This window comes from Engystomops pustulosus, chromosome 9 (assembly GCF_040894005.1).
Source record: "Engystomops pustulosus chromosome 9, aEngPut4.maternal, whole genome shotgun sequence".
NCBI classification, from domain to species: Eukaryota; Metazoa; Chordata; class Amphibia; order Anura; family Leptodactylidae; genus Engystomops; species Engystomops pustulosus.
This window is the reverse complement of record NC_092419.1, coordinates 92,238,793-92,261,218: the sequence shown is the minus strand read 5'-3', so window position 1 is coordinate 92,261,218 and position 22,426 is coordinate 92,238,793. Positions and strand designations below refer to the sequence as shown.

The following is a 22,426-nucleotide window of genomic DNA, read 5'->3' as shown; positions in this document are numbered from 1 at the left end:
AAATGTGTGATTGTAACTTGCATGTGTGAGTATACAAATATGCATAATTTTCAAGTGCGAAGGGGGGCCCCATGCCGAAGCCTGCTATGGGGCCATGCCACTCCTAGTGACGCCACTGAAGTACAGGGTTTTTGGAGGTCCAATAAACTTACTATCAAAGAAATAATTGGCAAACATTATGGTTCAAGTCTACACCAAGTGGTGATGCAGAATTAATTTTGGTGAATTCAGTAAATCTATACTTTTCAAGAGCCCGGTAGTTTGCTATCTTGCTTTGTGTTCCATAAGCTCCATGAGTTCCAAATTAACGACAAACGCCACCAAAAACTACATCTACCACTAGGATGACAGATTGTAAACCAAGCACACTTACATACTGGTATGTGCCCCCTCTGGCAGGATCTGCTATTGTTTAGCTTCTTATGTCCTGATTTCTTTTTTTTTTTTTTAAAAAGGCCTTTAAAATAATGCAAATGAGACTGAGGGGCTCCGAGCTCCATGGGTGCTCATGTATTTATTTTTTCTCTACATCCTACTGTGGGGCATCAGTGTGACTGCTGGCTACTGTGGGGCATCAGTGTGACTGCTGGCTACTGTGGGGCATCAGTGTGACTGCTGGCTACTGTGGGGCATCAGTGTGACTGCTGGCTACTGTGGGGCATTAGTGTGACTGATGACTACTGTGGGCATTCCTGTTCCTGCTGGCTACTGCGGGGATCACTATCATTGGTGTCGCTAGGGTGCTGCTAGGCATATGTATTGAATTGTCAGTAATGACCATTTCTGTACATAACCCCCCTGGAATGAGCTTCTGCCAAAATAAACTGAAACTACAGGAAAAATCCCTCCCTATTCCATCCAGTGACTGCAGTTGACGTGTCCTCTGACTTTATTGTTTCTACATCTTGGTCCACTAATGGTGTTATCCCTAAAATCGTCCCACAAATAATGTAATACGGCTACACAGAAAATCCAAATGTAATGCCCCCCACTGCCCCTCCAAGTAATCAATGTCCCTCATAACCCCAGAGCAATTGATGTATAAAAGATAAGAGCTGACATCAACAAAAATTACACAGTGATTTCTATTATAAAAAAACCCTTATTTTATTCATTTCATTTTCTTCATGCACTGTAGATGGCAGATTGGAATTTAACACTTTGTGTGGTTTTAATTTAAAGGACATCTATCACCAGTTCAAGGATTGTAAACCAAACATACAGACATACTGGTGTGTGGCGCCTCTGGCAGGATCTGCTGTTCTTTTAATGAAAAAAGGGCTATACCGTTATGCAAATGAGCCTGAGGGGCTCCAGGCTCCATTAATTCCTATGGAGCCTGGAGCCCCTCGGGCTCATTTGCGTAATTTAAAAAAAATTTCTTTGTAAAAAACAGTACATAAGAAGCTAAAAGAAGCGCAGATCCTGCCATAGGGGGCACACAAATATGTCTGGTTTACAATCCTTGATCTGGTGATAGATGTCCTTTAAATAACCCAGATTTTATGGTCCACACATGCTTTTGGATAAGTAGTGTATCCCAGAGGAATCAGGATTTGAAAGCAGATTTAGGACAGCGCTTCCCAAAATGTAAATTGGCTTTTCTTTCAGTTTATTATTCCATTTTCATGATATTACCTTTCATTTCTTTTAGTTGTACAGAAAAGACATTCACGGTCTGGTACAATAGGCAACATTATGTAACCCACACTGGTTAACAAAACAATATTGCATCTTTAAAAGTAGAAGCGTATTGGTAATGTTGTTGCAAAGGACAGAATACTATTCATTCAGAGACAATGTTAATTGTATTAGCTGCAAGTACATGCAGTCAAAACTGTCTGATTGTTCGATATGTCTATTTTTGTTTCACAAGGTTAGAAACTTAGCAATTGCAAGGAAAATGTCAGACAGAGCAGTATTGTAAGTTAGCTAAATAACAATGAATTGGAATCATACAATGGCAATAGAAGTTGTGGAAAGCAGGCAGAAACACTCCTGGGTGGCCTTGGAGGTTGTCTGGGATGTGGGTGCTGCTCACCTAGACCAACAGGTTAGGGCTACAATCATACACTTAGGTTTTGCTGCAGATTTCTAAGCGAAATGTAAGATTTTTCTTTGTAAAAAAAAGGTTCAATTATTTGTTTTAGCTACAGACATTGGGGGTCATTTACTAAGGGCCCGATTCGCGTTTTCCCGACGTGTTACCCGAATATTTCCGATTTGCGCCGATTGTACCTGAATTGCCCCGGGATTTTGGCGCACGCGATCGGATTGTGGCGCATCGGCGCCGGCATGCGCGCGACGGAAATCGGGGGGCGTGGCCGATCGAAAACCCGACGTATTCGGAAAAACCGCCGCATTTAAGAACGGAAAATGTGTCGCTTGGGACGCGCTTACCTTCACTTAGCCCGAGCCGGTGAACTCCAGCGCGTTTAGATGCTTTTCAGCGCAGCAGCGCCACCTGGTGGACGGCGGAGGAACTACCTTATTAAATCCCGGCCAGACCCGAATCCAGCGCAGAGAACGCACCGCTGGATCGCGAACGGACCGGGTAAGTAAATCTGCCCTATTGGGTTAGCAGTGGCCTAAGAAACACACTGGTGCTTCCCCATGTCCCATAAGGATGTGGTTATGTAAGGTCTCCAGCAGGCATAAATTATGATACAATCACTATTGACCAAGGCATCTAGGTAGTTAAAAACCCCAAATTATCTTATATCACCAGTGTCTGTGCTGGGATTGTGGTTCACAAGATCCTTTTTTTGGCGCAACTGTGCCGGCTTCCATGCAATAACTTTCAAATTGTGTCGCAAGACATGCACTTACGTGCACCGGGAAGAAGAAGGTGAACTCTGTCGGACCTGAGCGGGGAAGCGACACATGCAGGATATCGGGCGCATGATCTTGGTGAATCGCAGCACAGTGCATTATCGTTGGACAATACACTTTCTGTGAACTCCGGTGACCCTGTAAGTAAATGGGGCACATTTACTTACATGGTCCCTGCACGATCCCCGATCCGGACTGTACAACGGGGATGAAGTATGCCGCGATTCATGCAGACCGTGCGCCTGATATCCTGCATGTGTTGCTTCCCTGATCAGGTCCTCCGGAGTCCACCTTCTTCTTCCTGGTGTATGTAAGTGCTTGGCTTGCGACACAATTTTGAAGTTAAATCCGGCGGTTTGTCCAAATTCGGCGGATCGCCCAACGGCCCGCCCCCAATTTGTGTCGCCAAAATCCGATTGGGTGTGCCAAAAACCCCTTTTAAATCCCTGTTCCAGTGGCACAAAAGGAAAATTGTCAGGATGTTCGACGAAAGTGCGGTCCGCAGGGACCTTAGTAAATGAGCCACAATGTGTCCCCAATGGGCCACATTTATCAAAACCAAAGCAGTCTGTATTATGAGCACTGTTCTCTGGTTTGTTCTCAGGTTTTTACACAAAACTACGCCAGGTTGGACCAGGGGAACGGCCTCCCAATGGATAGGCCTCTTGATGAATCGACCAGGACAGAGGGGGCATTAGCCTACATCATACCCGTATATGTTTGAATGGGTGAATTTGCATAGATCCCATGCACTATGCATTTACTATAAATCACTTCTAGCCAGGGTTAGTTAATCTGCCGTAATATGATTAGTTATTAATTTTACTGAAAATGATGTTAACATCAATAAATAAGGATATAAAACAGAAACTGACATAACAATTCTCCATAATAATCCTAGTTATCAAAGGTCCTGGAAGGTGACAACCCTTAGGGACTAAGCCCTTTTCCTGTTTTCGATCTCACTATATTACAATTATCGTCTATGAAATTTTGTGTGATTTCTGATGACATAATATTTGTTTTCTAGGTCAGTGATCAGATGATTTTGCTGCAGAATTGCTGGAGTGAACTACTAGTGTTTGACCACATCTACAGGCAAATGCAGCACAGCAAAGAGAACAGCATCTTACTGGTGACTGGACAGGAGGTAAACTAGAAGATATCTCTATTCCTGCTATCACATGTACCCACTATTGTCCATTAGATTGTACTACCGATGGTGTCCTATACAAACAAATGCCTCGTTGTTCCTCGGGTATTCATCCTGTACTACATAAGTAATTTGACAATTGGACAATACTGTCTCTGTATAGGGTGTATCCTTGCACAGTGTATAGGTATCTAAATATATGGCAGATGTCAGGGTATGGAAGGCATGCATCATATTTCCAAGAGTAATAGAGGAACATCGCAGCACAGAATTGCAGCAGAGCTAATTTCACTGTGGATTGTTAGGGGAGGGGGAGGAGATAAGCTGTGACATCATCTATTGTCAGTAGTGATGTAATGATGGGTCAGTGTTATCTATATAGAAGTTATTGTACAGGGAGGGGGAGGAGATAAGCTGTGACATCATCTGTTGTCAGTAGTGATGTAATGATGGGTCAGTGGTATCATCTATTGTTAGTAGTGATGTAATGATGGGTGAGGTTTATCTATATAAAGGTCATTGTACAGGGAGGGGGAGGAGATAAGCTGTGACATCATCTATTGTCAGTAGTGATGTAATGATGGGTCAGTGTTATCTATATAGAAGTCATTGTACAGGGAGGGGGAGGAGATAAGCTGTGACATCATCTATTGTCAGTAGTGATGTAATGATGGGTCAGTGGTATCTATATAGAGGTCATTGTACAGGGAGAAGGAGATAAGCTGTGACATCATCTATTGTCAGTAGTGATGTAATGATGGGTCAGTGTTATCTATATAGAGGACATTGTACAGGGAGGGGGAGGAGATAAGCTGTGACATCATCTATTGTCAGTAGTGATGTAATGATGGGTCGGTGTTATCTATATAGAGGACATTGTACAGGGAGGGGGAGGAGATAAGCTGTGACATCATCTATTGTCAGTGGTGATGTAATGATGGGTCAGTGTTATCTATATAGAAGTCATTGTACAGGGAGGGGGAGGAGATAAGCCGTGACAACATCTATTGTCAGTAGTGATGTAATGATGGGTCAGTATTATCTATATAGAGGTCATTGTACAGGGAGAAGGAGATAAGCTGTGACATCATCTATTGTCAGTGGTGATGTAATGATGGGTCAGTGTTATCTATATAGAGGTCATTGTACAGGGAGGGGGAGGAGATAAGCTGTGACATCATCTATTGTCAGTAGTGATGTAATGATGGGTCAGTGTTATCTATATAGAGGTCATTGTACAGGGAGGAGGAGGAGATAAGCTGTGACATCATCTATTGTCAGTAGTGATGTAATGATGGGTCAGTGTTATCTATATAGAAGTCATTGTACAGGGAGGGGGAGGAGATAAGCTGTGACATCATCTATTGTCAGTAGTGATGTAATGATGGGTCAGTGTTATCTATATAGAGGTCATTGTACAGGGAGGGGGAGGAGGTAAGCTATGACATCATCTATTGTCAGTAGTGATGTAATGATGGGTCAGAGACATACTATTAGGTCCAGTGGCCACAATGGAAATTGCATGATACAGTACCTTTTATTTAATATGAATAGTAATATGAAAAGAATCATCTAATATTCCGAAAAATATATGTTTTAACGTGGGATAAAATCCACAGTTCATCTGTGACAGAATCAGAAACACAAAAATATTCTGGCAAGACCTGCCACTAATGTCTTACTCTCCGGTGTGATCATGTTCGAAGCATGTACATGAGGGGGTCTATAGATGCCTTACTACCCCGATTTTAGTGCATGCTGGGGATGTACATCCCTGGTCTAGGCAGATGCTACTTGTTTAGTTTACGTTTTTCTGTGGTTTCCAGGATTGTTGCTGCATGAAAGGCTTAAACAATGATCTTGCAGAGAGATACAACATATCTACAAACACAGGCAGGGAGGGCTTTGTCAGGGCTTTCACCAGCACTCAATAGGGCACGGTGTGTCCAGGAGCAGCATATTTCTCAAGAGAAGAGACACATCCCCCATTTGTATTTACAGAAAGAGCTGTGAGAACAAGCTGCTGAGAGTAGTAGGTAACTAGCGGCCACTTCCCACATATAGGTAATTCATTAGGTAGTGTGGCGGAGATCAGCTGACATCATGAGAGGAGCCATAGTTTACCCGATTCTCAATGCCCACTGCGCATGCGCTGACATGCTGGTACTTTCACACACCACCACTTATACTGCCAATCTAGTGTATTGTATCTGGTGTAATGTGGTAGTAAATATTGAAGTTATCTGATGTAAATAGGTGTCCAGAAAAACAAGACTATTCTGAAAATTCATATTCCTAAGTATATTTACCTACCAGCTTTATCAACGATTCTACCTGGGTACCACAGGGTTAATGTTATATTGTGATATTGAGGTTCTGTAACCAAAAGGCATGATTGTAAAACACATGTATATATATAAAATAAAAATACATGTAAAAAGATATAAATTAAAATATGTGGCACGGTTTCTGCTGTTGTTTGAATGCAGGATATGATATATATTGGTTAATATTACTTGGAGAAGGATTTCTGAAAGAAAAGCAGATTAATTCAGATTCCTAGGAGAGACAGTGAGAGTCCTGCTGACCACGCCCACACACAGTGATTGACAGCTCTCCATGTATCTGTGTGTGTACACAGAGGTCCGTCACTAAGCAGGACTCCTAGGAGAGACAGTGAGAGTCCTGCTGACCCCGCCCACACACAGTGATTGACAGATCTCCATGTATCAGTGTGTGTACACAGAGGTCAGTCACTAAGCAGGACTCCTAGGAGAGACAGTGAGAGTCCTGCTGACCCTGCCTACACACAGTGACTGGCAGCTCTCCATGTAGCAGTGTGTGTACACAGAGGTCAGTCACTAAGCAGGACTCCTAGGAGAGACAGTGAGAGTCCTGCTGACCCCTCCCACACACAGTGACTGACAGCTCTCCATGTATCAGTGTGTGTACACAGAGGTCAGTCACTAAGCAGGATCCTAGGAGAGACAGTGAGAGTCCTGCTGACCCCGCCCACACACAGTGATTGACAGCTCTCCATGTATCAGTGTGTGTACACAGAGGTCAGTCACTAAGCAGGATCCTAGGAGAGACAGTGAGAGTCCTGCTGACCCCACCCACACACAGTGTCTGACAGCTCTCCATGTATCAGTGTGTGTACACAGAGGTCAGTCACTAAGGAGGACTCCTAGGAGAGACAGTGAGAGTCCTGCTGACCCCGCCCACACACAGTGATTGACAGCTCTCCATGTATCAGTGTGTGTACACAGAGGTCAGTCACTATGCAGGATCCTAGGAGAGACAGTGAGAGTCCTGCTGACCCCGCCCACACACAGTGATTGACAGCTCTCCATGTATCTGTGTGTGTACACAGAGGTCAGTCACTAAGCAGGATCCTAGGAGAGACAGTGAGAGTCCTGCTGACCCTGCCCACACACAGTGATTGACAGCTCTCCATGTATCAGTGTGTGTACACAGAGGTCAGTCACTAAGGAGGACTCCTAGGAGAGACAGTGAGAGTCCTGCTGACCCCACCCACACACAGTGATTGACAGCTCTCCATGTATCAGTGTGTGTACACAGAGGTCAGTCACTAAGGAGGACTCCTAGGAGAGACAGTGAGAGTCCTGCTGACCCTGCCCACACACAGTGATTGACAGCTCTCCATGTATCAGTGTGTGTACACAGAGGTCAGTCACTAAGCAGGACTCCTAGGAGAGACAGTGAGAGTCCTGCTGACCCTGCCCACACACAGTGATTGACAGCTCTCCATGTATCAGTGTGTGTACAGAGGTCAGTCACTAAGCAGGACTCCTAGGAGAGATAGTGAGAGTCCTGCTGACCCCGCCCACACACAGTGATTGACAGCTCTACATGTATCAGTGTGTGTACACAGAGGTTAGTCACTAAGCAGGACTCCTAGGAGAGACAGTGAGAGTCCTGCTGACCCCGCCCACACACAGTGACTGGCAGCTCTCCATGTATCAGTGTGTGTACACAGAGGTCAGTCACTAAGCAGGACTCCTAGGAGAGACAGTGAGAGTCCTGCTGACCCCGCCCACACACAGTGACTGACAGCTCTCCATGTATCAGTGTGTGTACACAGAGGTCAGTCACTGAGCAGGACTCCTAGGAGAGACAGTGAGAGTCCTGCTGACCCTGCCCATACACAGTGACTGACAGCTCTCCATGTATCAGTGTGTGTACACAGAGGTCAGTCACTAAGCAGGACTCCTAGGAGAGGCAGTGAGAGTCCTGCTGACCCCGCCCACACACAGTGACTGGCAGCTCTCCATGTATCAATGTGTGTACACAGAGGTCAGTCACTAAGCAGGACTCCTAGGAGAGACAGTGAGAATCCTGCTGACCCCGCCCACAAACAGTGATTGACAGCTCTCCATGTATCAGTGTGTGTATACAGAGGTCAGTCACTAAGCAGGACTCCTAGGAGAGACAGTGAGAGTCCTGCTGACCCCGCCCACACACAGTGACTGGCAGCTCTCCATGTATCAGTGTGTGTACTCAGAGGTTAGTCACTAAGCAGGACTCCTAGGAGAGACAGTGAGAGTCCTGCTGACCCCGCCCACACACAGTAATTGACAGCTCTCCATGTATCAGTGTGTGTACACAGAGGTCAGTCACTAAGCAGGACTCCTAGGGGAGACAGTGAGAGTCCTGCTGACCCCGCCCACACACAGTGATTGACAGCTCTCCATGTATCAGTGTGTGTACACAGAGGTCAATCACTGAGTCACTGAGTGGGAGCATTTGTAACCTATGAGTTGTGTCTACCATGCCCACATGCAGTGATTGACAACTTTATGTATTCATTAAGTGTACAGGCAGTCCCCAGGTTACATACAAGATAGGTTCTGTAGGTTTGTTCTTAAGTTGAGTTTGTATGTAAGTCGGAACTGTATATTTTATTATTGGAACCCCAGGCAAAATTTTTTGGTCTCTGTGACAATTGGATTTTAAAAATGTTGGGTTTTCATAAGAACCAGGATTAACAATAAATATTAATTACAGACACCTGTGATAATTGTTATAGCTGTTAATTGTAGCCTAGAACTAAAGTACAGCAAATTACCAAAATCCGGAGGTCCGTTTGTAACTAGGGGTCGTATGTAAGTCAGGTGTTCTTAAGTAGGGGACCGCCTGTATACACACTATTGGAGGGTGAGCTATCAATCACTTCATGTGGGGAGGATAAAGAGGACTCCTTTAGTCTTTCCCAGCTGTCCTGTTTCTTCTGCTTTTTCTAAGAAAAAATGCTCAGAAGGTTTATATAGCACAAAGCTGTTCTCAGCTAAGGCAGCAGAAATCAGCGGACAGATTGCTTCCTGGTCCACACTTGCACAGCATTATTGCAGGTATAAGTGCAAGTGCCAGGGCAGACTATTAAAGCCCTTGTTCCTAACCGAAGGATAATTACATATCTACAGTTTCTCATTGTATATATAATGCAGAAAATACACTGGAAGAAGAGAAATAAAATACAAGAGGCAATGAATGGGTGTTAGTAAAAATATGGAAATTGTCTATTAACATTTGATTTCTGTACTTCAAATTTTTCTCCATGAAACTACCAGCCCCCTCAGGTAAGGTATAAAATATCCTTTCTACAATTCCCTCAGAAATATCCTTTCTAGAATTTCATGTAAAATCTCACCAGTTTACATATATTAAAAAAATCTCCTCAAGTCATATGCAAATTAGTAGCAAAGAGTCTTATTTTTCCTGAAATGAGTCAAGTTTGGAGGCTGCAGGGGGTGTATGAATTCAGATGTCCCCATCTTTGATTCTAAATGTTGAGTTAGTTTTTACTACAATCCCACAGTAAAAAAAAATATATTTTTCTACTTCTTGAATCACTTATTGTAGAGTAGACAGTCTTAGCTCCGGCACTCAATGTACTCTACAATGTTGTTGAAAGCACAGTATAGAAAGGTAGACATGAAGGCACAATTTTATGATTGAGCAGCTCATGACATTAAGCTTACAGATGTACAGGAACGCTAAAATGTTTACTACGTACTAGTATAAAAAGTCACCTCTAACCCAACTAAAAAGCACTCGCTGAGATCTGTCTTCCAGAGATGTCATCTATAGTTGTAAGACAGGATAAATGTCTAATATTTAAGCAAGTAAATGTGTTCAGAGGTTCAGACACAGCAGAGCAAGGTTTGTCCTCCCCTCTCCCCCCTCAGAGCGTTGCCTATGGGTTGTATCCGGTATTGCAACCTGGTTCAACTGGGATAATCCCTCGTTATTCGATACGAACTTTTCCAGATGCTCAAGTGCTCGTCTCGAATAATGAACCCCATTAAAGTCAATGGGAGACTTGAGCATTTTTTCACTGAAAGAACACATTAAAAGAACAGTGCAGAATAACACATTACACATGTTTACAGATGTTTTACTTGTAAGAACACATTGAAATAACACTATTCTTCACTTTGCAGGTGTTCGCGCGTGTCTTCCGCTAAGTTAGGAGATGTGCATGAACATCTGGAATGTGAAGAATAGTGTTCTTTCAATGTGTTCTGCACTTAAATGGTCCTGTATTCACTGTTTTTAATGTTTTAATTCTATTCTTCACTTTGCAGATGTGCGCTCGTGTCTTCCGATAGGTTCGGAGATACGCGCGCACATCTGTAAAGTGAAGAATAGAATAAAAACAGGCAATTTTCGCGACACATTTTTAAAAAAAAATGCGGCGGTTTTTCCGAATCCGTCGGGTTTTCGTTCGGCCACGCCCCCGTTGCATGCATGCCGGCGCCGATGCGCCAAAATCCGATCTCGTGCGCCAAAATCCCGGGGCAATACAGGGAAAAATCGACGCAAATCGGAAATATTCGGGTAACACGTCGGGAAAACGCGAATCGGGCCCTTAGTAAATGACCCCCAATGTCCTTTAGTTCCCTCCCATATAATATAAATTTTAGTAAGTCCTTGCCATACAATATGAAGTTCCTTACACTAAAACTGTGCTTAACTTTCTTACAGATGCTGGGAAAAAGTGTAGTATTTGTCTCTTTTCCCAGGAATCTGCAGATGGTTGGCACGCTGTGCATTGGACTTGTGTGTTTTGTGATTTAATGAAAGCATTTCATGCAAAACAAGTAATAGACAGTTTGCACTTTTGTCACCGGCAGACACTTTGAAGATATACATATAACTTTCAGCACATCTATATAGCACTGGAAGAAGAAAAATAAAATACATGAGGCAATGAATGGGTGTTGGTGGAAATATGGGAATTGTCTAAAGACATTTGTCTTCTGTACTTTAAATTTCCCCCCATTAAACTACCAGCCCCCACAGGTAAGGTATATAATGTCCTTTTTAGAATTCCCAATTTCATGTGAAATCTCACCCGTTTACCTATAACAAAAAAAGAAAAATCTCCTCCAGTCATATGCAAATGAGCAGAGAAGAGTCATATTTTGCCTAAAATGAGTCATATTTGGAGGCTGCAAAGGGTGGATGAATTCAGATGTCCCTATCTTCGGATCTGTAGTGTCTAGCAACATACTTTAGTGTCATATTAAATATAAGAATCTCAGAGAGACTTACAGTTGAAAAAAAGTGGGAATTGGATTTTGATCGGCAGCTTGAATTTCCGACCATGTCTATAGCTCCCTGTAACTCTGGTCCTGTAGGTCATTGAACCACAAGCCTGATGTGGTTGCAGGTGTATGAAGAGGGCTCACATACACAGCGGGTGTTTGCTGCATTATGCGGGAACCATCGTGGCTGTTAACCCGATAAAAGTTGTGGCAAAGACGCTGGTGGCACTTAATTCCTGTTGGCGCATGGGCAGATCATTGCCCCCCGTGAAGTTATAATTGGTTTGATTTGACAACCTGGAATCTATGTTAGACTCCAGGACTTTTCATTTCTGGAGATCTGTTACAGTGTGCCAGTGTGTCACCAGCAAAATCATGTATACTGAAATACAGCTGTATAGTATATGGGAAGGCAAGTACCCGCTGGAAGTTATATGTATATCTTTAGAGTGCCTGCTGGTGACCAAAGTGCAAACTTTTGTATTACTTATTTAGTATGAAATGCTTTCAGTAAAGCATAAACATCTATCACCAGATTACTGATAGTAGACTATCCTCATAGTCCTGCTCCTTACCTTTACGGGTAGGCAGCACTGTTTTTCCTTAACTCAAGAACATTGTTATTCCCAAAAAAACGAAGTTTATAAAAATATATAAAGGAGCCTGAGGCTCTCCGCAGTCTCCTAAAATATGCACCTACCCTATATTCAGCCCTTGTTCCCGCTGGCTTATCGCAGACGGTCGGTCATACTAGTGTGACTGTGCAAAGATTGACTTCTTGCGCATGCGCAAGATTTGTACACATTACGACTATCTGCGATAAATAGATGGGAACATGGGGTAAATATAGAGTAGGTGGGGGTGAGAACCTCAGGCTCCTTTACATATTTTTTATAAACTTCTTTTCTTGGGAATAACAATGTGCTGGAGTTAACGAAAAATAGTGCTGTCCACCCCTAGGTAAGGAGCAGGCATGTGTGGACATTTTACCATCAGTAATCTGATGTTAGATGTCCTTTACATCACAAAACACACAAGTCTAATGCACAGCGTGCCAACCATCTGCAAATTCCTAGAGAGAAGATAAAAATACTGCACTTTTTCCCACTATCTGTAAAGTTAAAATACCCTGGGGGCCTGCAAATACAACAGAAAAAAAAGTAAAAAAAAAAACTTTTCATCCTATCCCTTCCTTGGTTGAACTTGATAAAGTATAAACTATGATACTATGATAAAATAAAAAAACCTAAAAATTGTAATCACCCCCATTTTCTTAGAAAACAAATAAACATATAGGGGCACATTTACTTACCTGGTCCACAGAGTTCTCCGAAAGTGCATTGTCTGACCGGAATGTACTGTGCTGCAATTCACCAAGATCATCCGACAGAGTTCACCTTCTTCCTCCTGGTGCATGTAAGTGCTTGATCATGCGACACAATTTGAAAGTTAAATCCCGCGCTCAGTCCAAATCAGTCGGATCGTCCGACGACCCGCCCACAATCCGATCACATTCTCCAGTTAAATACCTGTCCCAGCAGCGCAAATCCTGAAAACGCCAGAAAAAACAACGAAAATGCGGTCGCGGACCCTTAGTAAATAAGCCCCATAAAATCATAAACATGTCAGGTATTGCCGTGTCCCAAAAGTCTCCAGCTACCGAAATTTAAGAACCGTAATGGAAAATAGCTCCCAAATGACGCCACTTTTGCAACACATAAAAAATGTAATAAACAGTGATCCAAAAGTCCTACACTCCTGAAAATGGCAGCAATGACAATGTTCGCTCATCTGGCACAGGTCCATACACAAAAATGATGAAAAAGTTATTATTGTGAGAAAATAGCAAAACAAATCATTTTTTTGTACCAAAGATTTGAAGTAATAAAATGTATATGTGGTGTCTTCGGGATCACACTGACGCAAAGAATAAAGGGCAGGTGTCATTTTGGGCACACAATTAAAGCCGTAAAAACAGGACCCAATAGAAAATGGCAATTTGACTGCATGTGGAATCTTTTTCCTGCTTTCCAGTATACAGCATGGAATACACAATACTGTTACCAGGAAGTACAATTTGTTAGGCAGAAAACAAGTCTTCATACAGCTCTGTACACAGAAAAATAAAAAAAGTTATGGTTTTATTTAAAGACGGGGAGTTAAAAACAGAAACGCAAGAAACGAAAATGACACCAGACAATGTTAGTAGGTGTTACAGAACTAAAGATAGAGGTGTATGAAGTGACACTCCTCTTGAAGCCTCTGAAATTTACTCAACTGCTTATTTTTTTACATGACTTTGGAAGAGATTTTTATTTTCACCTAAAAAGAGGGAATTTTAAAAAGGACATTCATGGCCTGTCTGAAGAGGCTGGTAAATTAATGGGGTAAATATGTTGACAGGTTCCTTTCAAGAAAATAATAATTTATAGTAAATAATAATAATTCCTTTATTTATATAGCGCACACAGATTATACAGCGCTGCACAGAGCTTGCCAAATTGATCCCTGCCCCCAATGGAGCTCTCAATCTAATCAACCTACCAGTATGTTTTGGACTGTGGGAGGAAACTAGAGGACCTGGTGGAAACCCATGCAAACAAGGAGAGAACAAACTCTTTGCAGATGTTGACCCTGGGACTTGAACCCAGGACCCCAGCACTGCAAGGCTGTAATGCTAACCACTAAGCCACCATGCTGCCCCAGATAATACTTGTGACTATGGATGATTCTGTTTCTAGAGGCCAGAATGTTTTTGTAACATTAAACAATTAAACAATAAATACTAGTAGGTTGCATGGAGCTGTAATTAATCATATCATCTGTTGATTTCTCTTTCAGATTGAAATGTCAACAATCGCAGCCCAAGCCGGTTCTACCTTGAACAACTTGGTCCTCAGAGCCCAGGAGCTGGTCATTCTTCTACATTCCTTGCAGGTGGACAGACAGGAGTTTGTGTGCCTCAAATTTCTTATACTCTTCAGCCTTGGTGAGTTCTGTGGAATATTTTTAGATCTTGGAAGTAGAATGTATTCTGGATATGATCAATGTGTTTCTTCAGTATTGGTCAACTAGAATAGAAAGATGATACCAATATGAAGCTTACTTAGCGAGGTCTCTGGTTCAAAGTTTGCGTTGGGTTCCAGATGGTGCAAGTTACTTCTCAGCCTGGAATCATTCCAAGGATTGGTCATGAACATTGTTGCATGACATGGTAGCTCTAAAGGAAGACAACCACAGATATGGTTAAATACCTGACTAGCCTGTCGTGTAGCCAAAGTCCACCAGCTGCAGGTAGTGTCAAGAAAACCCATCATGAGCTAGACCAGAAGAAATGGTCCATCACATGATCAGATTGTTTTTAGGCATTCTACACAGTAGGATTTTGTCTTGTTGATATTTCATGAAAAAGTAAGTGAATCCTATAGAATTCCCTGGATTGCAAAATTGACTACCAATAAAATGTCATTTTAACGGATTGTTATCAATCCATCATAATGATAAACTAAAACAATCTAACTAAACTAGTAAGATGCAAGCATTGCATTGCTCACGTGATTTATTGAGAACATTGAGCAAAAATTTACAAGTAAGTGAACCCTTTGGGGCACATTAACTAAGGGCCAGTTTTCTGTTGGCATTTTCTTTATAGTGCAAACTTCTTGCACAGGTATTTAATAAGTGCCAGCGCCACATTTGTGTCGCATGAGACACTTTTGTGGCACGGCTGCACTAGACATCATACGACATAAATTAAGGAGTGTTCATACGACATAAATTAAGGAGTGGACTATATGCCGGTTTTAACATGCAAAGTCCGGCAGAATTGTGTCGCATGTCCCCTGTTAAAGAGCTCCAGATTCATGAAGAACGTGCACCAGAAATCCAGAATCTGGCGCCCTCTACACACTACACAGGCAAACTGCATTTAGTGCAGTTTGCACTGTTTTTAGTAAATTTAAGCAGAATCTGCACTGGAGCCTCCTATGCAGATGTGAACTTGGCCTGAGGACTCCAAACGTGATCCGCTTCAATTAAAGCAGCTTTCTGAGCAAAAGAGCAAAAAAATATTACAGAGCTGTATCTCTCCGGATTTATCACCGCAGTGTTGTGGGAGGACAGGGAGCTGATTACAACGTGCAGTCTAAACTGAGTCTACAGACGGCGTGTGATGGCTCACTCACTAAAAGTTCATTTAGTAACTTGTAAATTTTATCTCAAACTTGAAAACAACGTAAATAATTTTAAAAAATAAAAAAAGCTTCTCATGAAGCAGTTGTTTTAAAATTCGGGGGATGTAGTTTTAGAAATTGAATGAAAAGGTTTTAATCTGTGTATTGGATAGAAATTTAAAAAAAATCAAAAAGCAAGAACTCCCAAATCCCCTGCCCCAACATAAATAAGTTAAAGGAAATCTACCATCAAAATCCATCATGATACACGAGGGACATTACTCATAGATCCAGGCACCGTGACTGTGACAATCTTCTTATATTTGTTATCCGTGGTCTCCTTCCTTTAAAATTATGCTAATGAGTCTGAGGGGCCATGGATAGTGGTAGTAATTTGCTTGGATCTATAAGTAAGTGCCCCTGGTTTCTCGTGATGAGTTTTAGATGCATTAAGCACGGAAGCAGCAGAATATTGACCTGGATGGCACTACATTTATTTAGAGCTTTAGACATTTTAGTAGATTGTTCTATATAACAATCCAGTAGCTGTAAAGCATATTAGGACTCCAGGTAAGGCTACCCTATGTTTCAACATGCCCTAAACAATGGATCTGCGTTCATTGTTTGCGGCCTCTGTGTCATCTACGTGTGAGGTCCACTTACGCATCCATGACTGTAGAAAAGACGGCCAGAGCTACATACCTAGGACCAGTTCGAGAATTTGTGGCCCAGGCAGTTGGCTTATACATGGGTCATTGTAAACCATGGCCGTGTGTTTGCACCATGGGGACATACATTTACAAAAACAATATTTGTGCTTGAGGCCGAAAGAGCAAAGTGTTTTGCAGCCACCTAACCAGTGTGGCTCAGGGAAAATAGGAACAACCAGATGACACATTAGTATTAACCCTTTACCCCCTGCACAGGAATGTAGACTACCGCAACAGGGGAACCAGGGCGTTCCCTTTTGGAGTAGATAATAATAAGTGGTAGCTGACCTGGGAAGGTCAAGAGATGTGCAAAGCACTAGGGATCAGACTTGACAATGGTCAAAAGCAAACCAAGGTCAAGGCAGGCAGAATGCATGTTCAGACATTGCTCCATTCATGGGTATGAGATCATAATTATCATGATCAGTGGACCCTCCAGTGGTGGGACAGACACGAATTGGATTCATTCCATTTAGAAGTGAAATGAGAGCTCACACCACAGCCCAATTGCATATCCGGTTCTATGGAACCCATGTAATCGGTAACCAGTGTCTTGTTTAAATACAAGAAACGCAAGGGTCTGGTTATGGATCACATACGTTTCTATAAAAACGCATATGCAATCTAGCCGTGGCGCACCCCTGTTCACTTTCACTGCGCTTATAAACGGAATCAAATTGGAACGTATGAATGCGCCCTTCAAGTGATAAGTTGTCTGACCATTCACATCTCCATGAGGCCTGAAACCGGCCTGCCAGAATAGTAACATGTATCTCTGGCACAGCTGTGCCTTTAAGGTAAATATTTGCTTGCGGTATTTGTGGCGCATTGTTTATGTATGCGAGACCCAGAAGCAAAAGCTGAACGTTTGTTCCAAAATAGACCATGTTTGCAACACTCTGTCCAAATCTGATAAAGAGGGGAACCGCAGATACGGTGTCGGCACAACATCGCTGTTGATACTCGTCTCGGAATTAGCGCAGCAGATAGATTGCAGAATGTACGTCACAAGGGTTCGAGTAAGCCTGTCCCTCCACGGGAACCAGAGATTTCTCATCGCCGCAGAGTCTCTGACCAATCCTGCTTAGACTATTTCACACATTTTCGTAGTCTCTTAGACAAAATACACAAAGATGGTCCGGGTCAAGTGGTATAAGGGTAAAGGATGGAAAATTTTCACAGCTTCATTAAAAACCAGCATCAACTTATTCCACTTGAATTCCTGACTTAATTACATCATTTAGGTTGAAGTGGATGATCAGGAACACCATTCCTTTCACATTTCCCTGTGTTCTTTTTGTTTCTACGGAAACCTTGTGTTCATCTGTGAGGAGACATTTACATGATACTGTAAATACTATGAATAATTTATGCATCCTATAAAATACTCCAGAGCTGTAATCTTAATTCTTCACACCAGTAATACACTATTAGAGGGGACGGTCTCAGAGCTCAGCACATTAGCTATTTTACGGGCACAGTGTACTATATAGGCTCCGCTCCATACACTGTATAGCGGATGGCAGTAGTGATCCTAATACAGGCGGTCCCCTACTTAAGAACATCTGACTTACATATGACCCCTACTTACAAACGGACCTCTGGATTTTGGTAATTTAATTGTACTTTAGTCTTAGGCTACAATAAACAGCTATAACAGTTATCAAATGTGTCTGTAATTAAGATTTATTGTTAATCCTGGTTCCTATGACAATCCAACATTTTTAAAATCCAATTGTCACAGAGACCAAAAAAGTTTGACAGGGGTTACAATATTAAAGTATAGAGTTCCGACTTACATACAAACTCAACTTAAGAACAAACCTACAGAACTTATCTTGTACGTAACCCGGGGACTGCCTGTATAGGTGGCAGTAGCCTGGGGATCAACACTTCTAGGGGGCCCATGGCCACCCAAACCACCCACAAAATCTTATACTGAGAAAGACCTTCGACCATGAAATGCTCATACATCTATTCCTGCTCTTCATACACATGATCACAAGAGGCATTTCAGGACAGTTGAAGGTCCTTCAAAGGTCCCGAAACCATAGCTTGAAAACAGGAAGTAGGGACACATCCCCATTCTCTAAAAAGAGGATTCTAGTCCCATATGTAGGAAGTGACTCCAGACTTCTAGGGGCTGTAATATTTCTTTATCCACCCCTGGCTTCAGATTAGTGGCACCTCTGAGGGGTATTCAAGGCAAGCAGTATGAGTGACATATCCATGTAATATCACTAAGTGTCAAGGATTTCAACTTCAATGAGGTTCAGCAGATGTTTTCTTACTACTTACTACTACTACGAAGAAAGTGTTTTGCATCAGATCAATCTTTAATTGAAGAAGAAACATAAAATAACTAGTCTTCTAGTTCAATGCCGGAATCAAGTAAAAGGAATGAGAAAGACAAGCTTTTGAAGCACTCTACAACTCTTCATCGGAGACCTAAGGCATCTTGATTGTTTCTCCTCATTTCAGTTAGCCGTGAAATGGTATCAGAACTACAAGACTATTATTTTGTTATGTCATACTGGGAGGAATATCAAGTTGGATATCCTGGCGCTGTGATAGAGGGTTGGGTGCTGGAACCCTAGCAGTAAATTTTGAGGGGCAGAACTAGTCTGTGTTTAATTAAAATACTTCCCCCTCCCCAGTCTCTACCAAAAAAATTCTGAATCTTTTAGAATACGTTTAGCAAATCAAAATAAACCATTATCAAAATGGCTTAAATAGCAGTAAAAGGTGTACAGCTTTACATGATATATAAATGTATTATTCAAAACAAAAGATAGATGGACAGCGGAATAATTACCGGAAGCTTAGAATCTGCCTCTAGAACCCTAGAGATATAAACACCATTGAAATGTTCATGTACATGGAAGGTGAAGGCCATAGCTTTACCCATCATCAATGTAGAATAGAATAAAACAAAACAAATCTACATTGTATAAAACCAGCAACTTAAAAAGGGCCTTGACCGTTCTATTCAGAATGCATATCCATACAACTACAGAAATTAGTAGCCATTCAGCCATTGTGTTCAATGACCTGCCTGTTACATGACAATATGGTTGTGTATGGCCCCTCCGATGACTTTCTCCGATCATAGCGGAGCTCACACTGTAGACACATAGCCATTGCTATGGGGCGCATCATCCAAAGGCAGCAGTTATGGCAATGGAAGTTATTATACAACATTATACTTAAGTTTTACTATTGATCCAGATGCATTCATTTTCAATTTCATGGTTTATTAGTGTAATTCCTGTGCTGTACTATTGATGGGAATATCTTACTGTGACATCACTGTGTTATTTTTATTCTGTACCAAGATATCACTGCGTATTATCCCTGTGACATCACTATGTATATTATTTCCATACTGTAACATCACTGTGTGTTTTATCTGTGACATCACGTTATGTATTATTCCTCTACTGTGACGTCGCTATATGTATTATCTGTACTATGACATCATTGTGTAGATTATCCCTGTACTGTGACATCACTGTGTGTATTATCCCTGTACTGCGACATCACTGTGTAGATTATCCCTATACTGTGACATCACTGTGTGTATTATCCCTGTACTGTGACATCACTGTGTAGACTATCCCTGTACTGTGACATCACTGTGTGTATTATCCCTGTAATGTGACATCACTGTGTGCATTATCCCTGTACTGTGACATCACTGTGTGCATTATCCCTGTACTGTGACATCACTGTGTGTATTATCCCTGTACTGTGACATCACTGTGTGTATTATCCCTGTACTGTGACATCACTGTGTGTATTATCCCTGTACTGTGACATCACTGTGTGTATTATCCCTGTACTGTGACATCACTGTGTAGATTATCCCTGTACTGTGACATCACTGTGTGTATTATCCCTGTACTGTGACATCACTGTGTGCATTATCCCTGTACTGTGACATCACTGTGTGTATTATCCCTGTACTGTGACATCACTGTGGGGAATCTTGTGGGGAATAAATATTATATATATATATATATATATATATATATATATATATATATATATATATATATATACACCGGCCACTTTATTAGGTACACCTGTCCAACTGCTCGTTAACACTTAATTTCTAATCAGCCAATCACATGGCGGCAACTCAGTGCATTTAGGCATGTAGACATGGTCAAGACAATCTCCTGCAGTTCAAACCGAGCATCAGTATGGGGAAGAAAGGTGATTTGAGTACCTTTGAACGTGGCATGGTTGTTGGTGCCAGAAGGGCTGGTCTGAGTATTTCAGAAACTGATGATCTACAGGAATTTTCACGCACAACCATCTCTAGGGTTTACAGAGAATGGTCCGAAAAAGAAAAAACATCCAGTGAGCGGCAGTTCTGTGGGCGGAAATGCCTTGTTGATGCCAGAGGTCAGAGGAGAATGGGCAGACTGGTTCGAGCTGATAGAAAGGCAACAGTGACTGAAATCGCCACCCGTTGCAACCAAGGTAGGCAGAAGAGCATCTCTGAACGCACAGTACGTCGAACTTTGAGGCAGATGGGCTACAGCAGCAGAAGACCACACCGGGTGCCACTCCTTTCAGCTAAGAACAGGAAACTGAGGCTACAATTTGCACAAGCTCATCGAAATTGGACAGTAGAAGATTGGAAAAACGTTGCCTGGTCCGATGAGTCTCGATTTCTGCTGCGACATTCGGATGGTAGGGTCAGAATTTGGCGTCAACAACATGAAAGCATGGATCCATCCTGCCTTGCATCAACGGTTCAGGCTGGTGGTGGTGGTGTCATGGTGTGGGGAATATTTTCTTGGCACTCTTTGGGCCCCTTGGTACCAATTGAGCATTGTTGCAACGCCACAGCCTACCTGAGTATTGTTGCTGACCATGTCCATCCCTTTATGACCACAATGTACCCAACATCTGATGGCTACTTTCAGCAGGATAATGCGCCATGTCATAAAGCTGGAATCATCTCAGACTGGTTTCTTGAACATGACAATGAGTTCACTGCACTCAAATGGCCTCCACAGTCACCAGATCTCAATCCAATAGAGCATCTTTGGGATGTGGTGGAACGGGAGATTCGCATCATGGATGTGCAGCCGACAAATCTGCGGCAACTGTGTGATGCCATCATGTCAATATGGACCAAAATCTCTGAGGAATGCTTCCAGCACCTTGTTGAATCTATGCCACGAATAATTGAGGCAGTTCTGAAGGCAAAAGGGGGTCCAACCCGTTACTAGCATGGTGTACCTAATAGTGGCCGGTGAGTGTATATATATATATATATATATATAAACTAGCTGTAGCTCCTGGTGTTGCCCAGGATGGTAAATAACTGCTCTTAGCTGTAACAAAATAGAATGGGTTAGCAAAAAATATTTTATATGTATCTATAGACTGTCTCAGACTGTCTCTGTCACTGACACTGTCTCAGACACTCTCATTCCCGTGACTGTATCTCTCGGGCACTCTCATTCCAGTGACTGTCTGTCTCGGACACTCATGCCAGTGACTGTCAGTCTCAGGCACTCTCATTCCAGTGACTGTCTATCTCGGGGACTCTCATTTCAGTGACTGTCTGTGTCTCTGACTGTCACTTTGTCAGAAAAGTGTCTGCGAGCAAAACTTCTCTAGTTGGCCATGGCAACCAATCAGAGCTCAAGTTTCATTTTCCCACAGCTGATTATAAAATAACAGCTGATCTCTGATTGGTTTCCATGGGCAACTGGAACAGTTTTACCTCAGAAATGTATGCTAATTTCCCCCCCCCATCTCTGTCTCTATCCATCTTACCTCACACATAAGCATCTTATATTCATTGCCTATAGTAACCAATCAAAGCTCAGAGCTCCTACTAATCACCTGTGGCAGAACAACAACCAATCATAGCTCAGCTTCCAACTGCCGCAGCAGCAGACAATGGCTTCTGTATATGGTGGGTAATAAGTGGATTTTGGAAAGCGCGGAGTGAAAATTTCAGCT

The 22,426-nt window shown here is 42.3% G+C and overlaps 1 protein-coding gene across 2 annotated transcripts in view; it reads left to right on the top strand.

Annotated features, from left to right (window-relative positions):
* NR5A1 (nuclear receptor subfamily 5 group A member 1) overlaps positions 1-22,426 on the top strand; it is a 130,854-nt gene that overhangs the window by 89,640 nt on the left and 18,788 nt on the right. For both annotated transcript variants that reach the window (XM_072123384.1, XM_072123383.1), the window contains exons 5-6: positions 3,863-3,982; positions 14,398-14,545. In XM_072123384.1, the coding sequence (XP_071979485.1) occupies positions 3,863-3,982; positions 14,398-14,545 (268 nt within the window). The remainder of the gene's footprint in view (positions 1-3,862; positions 3,983-14,397; positions 14,546-22,426) is intronic.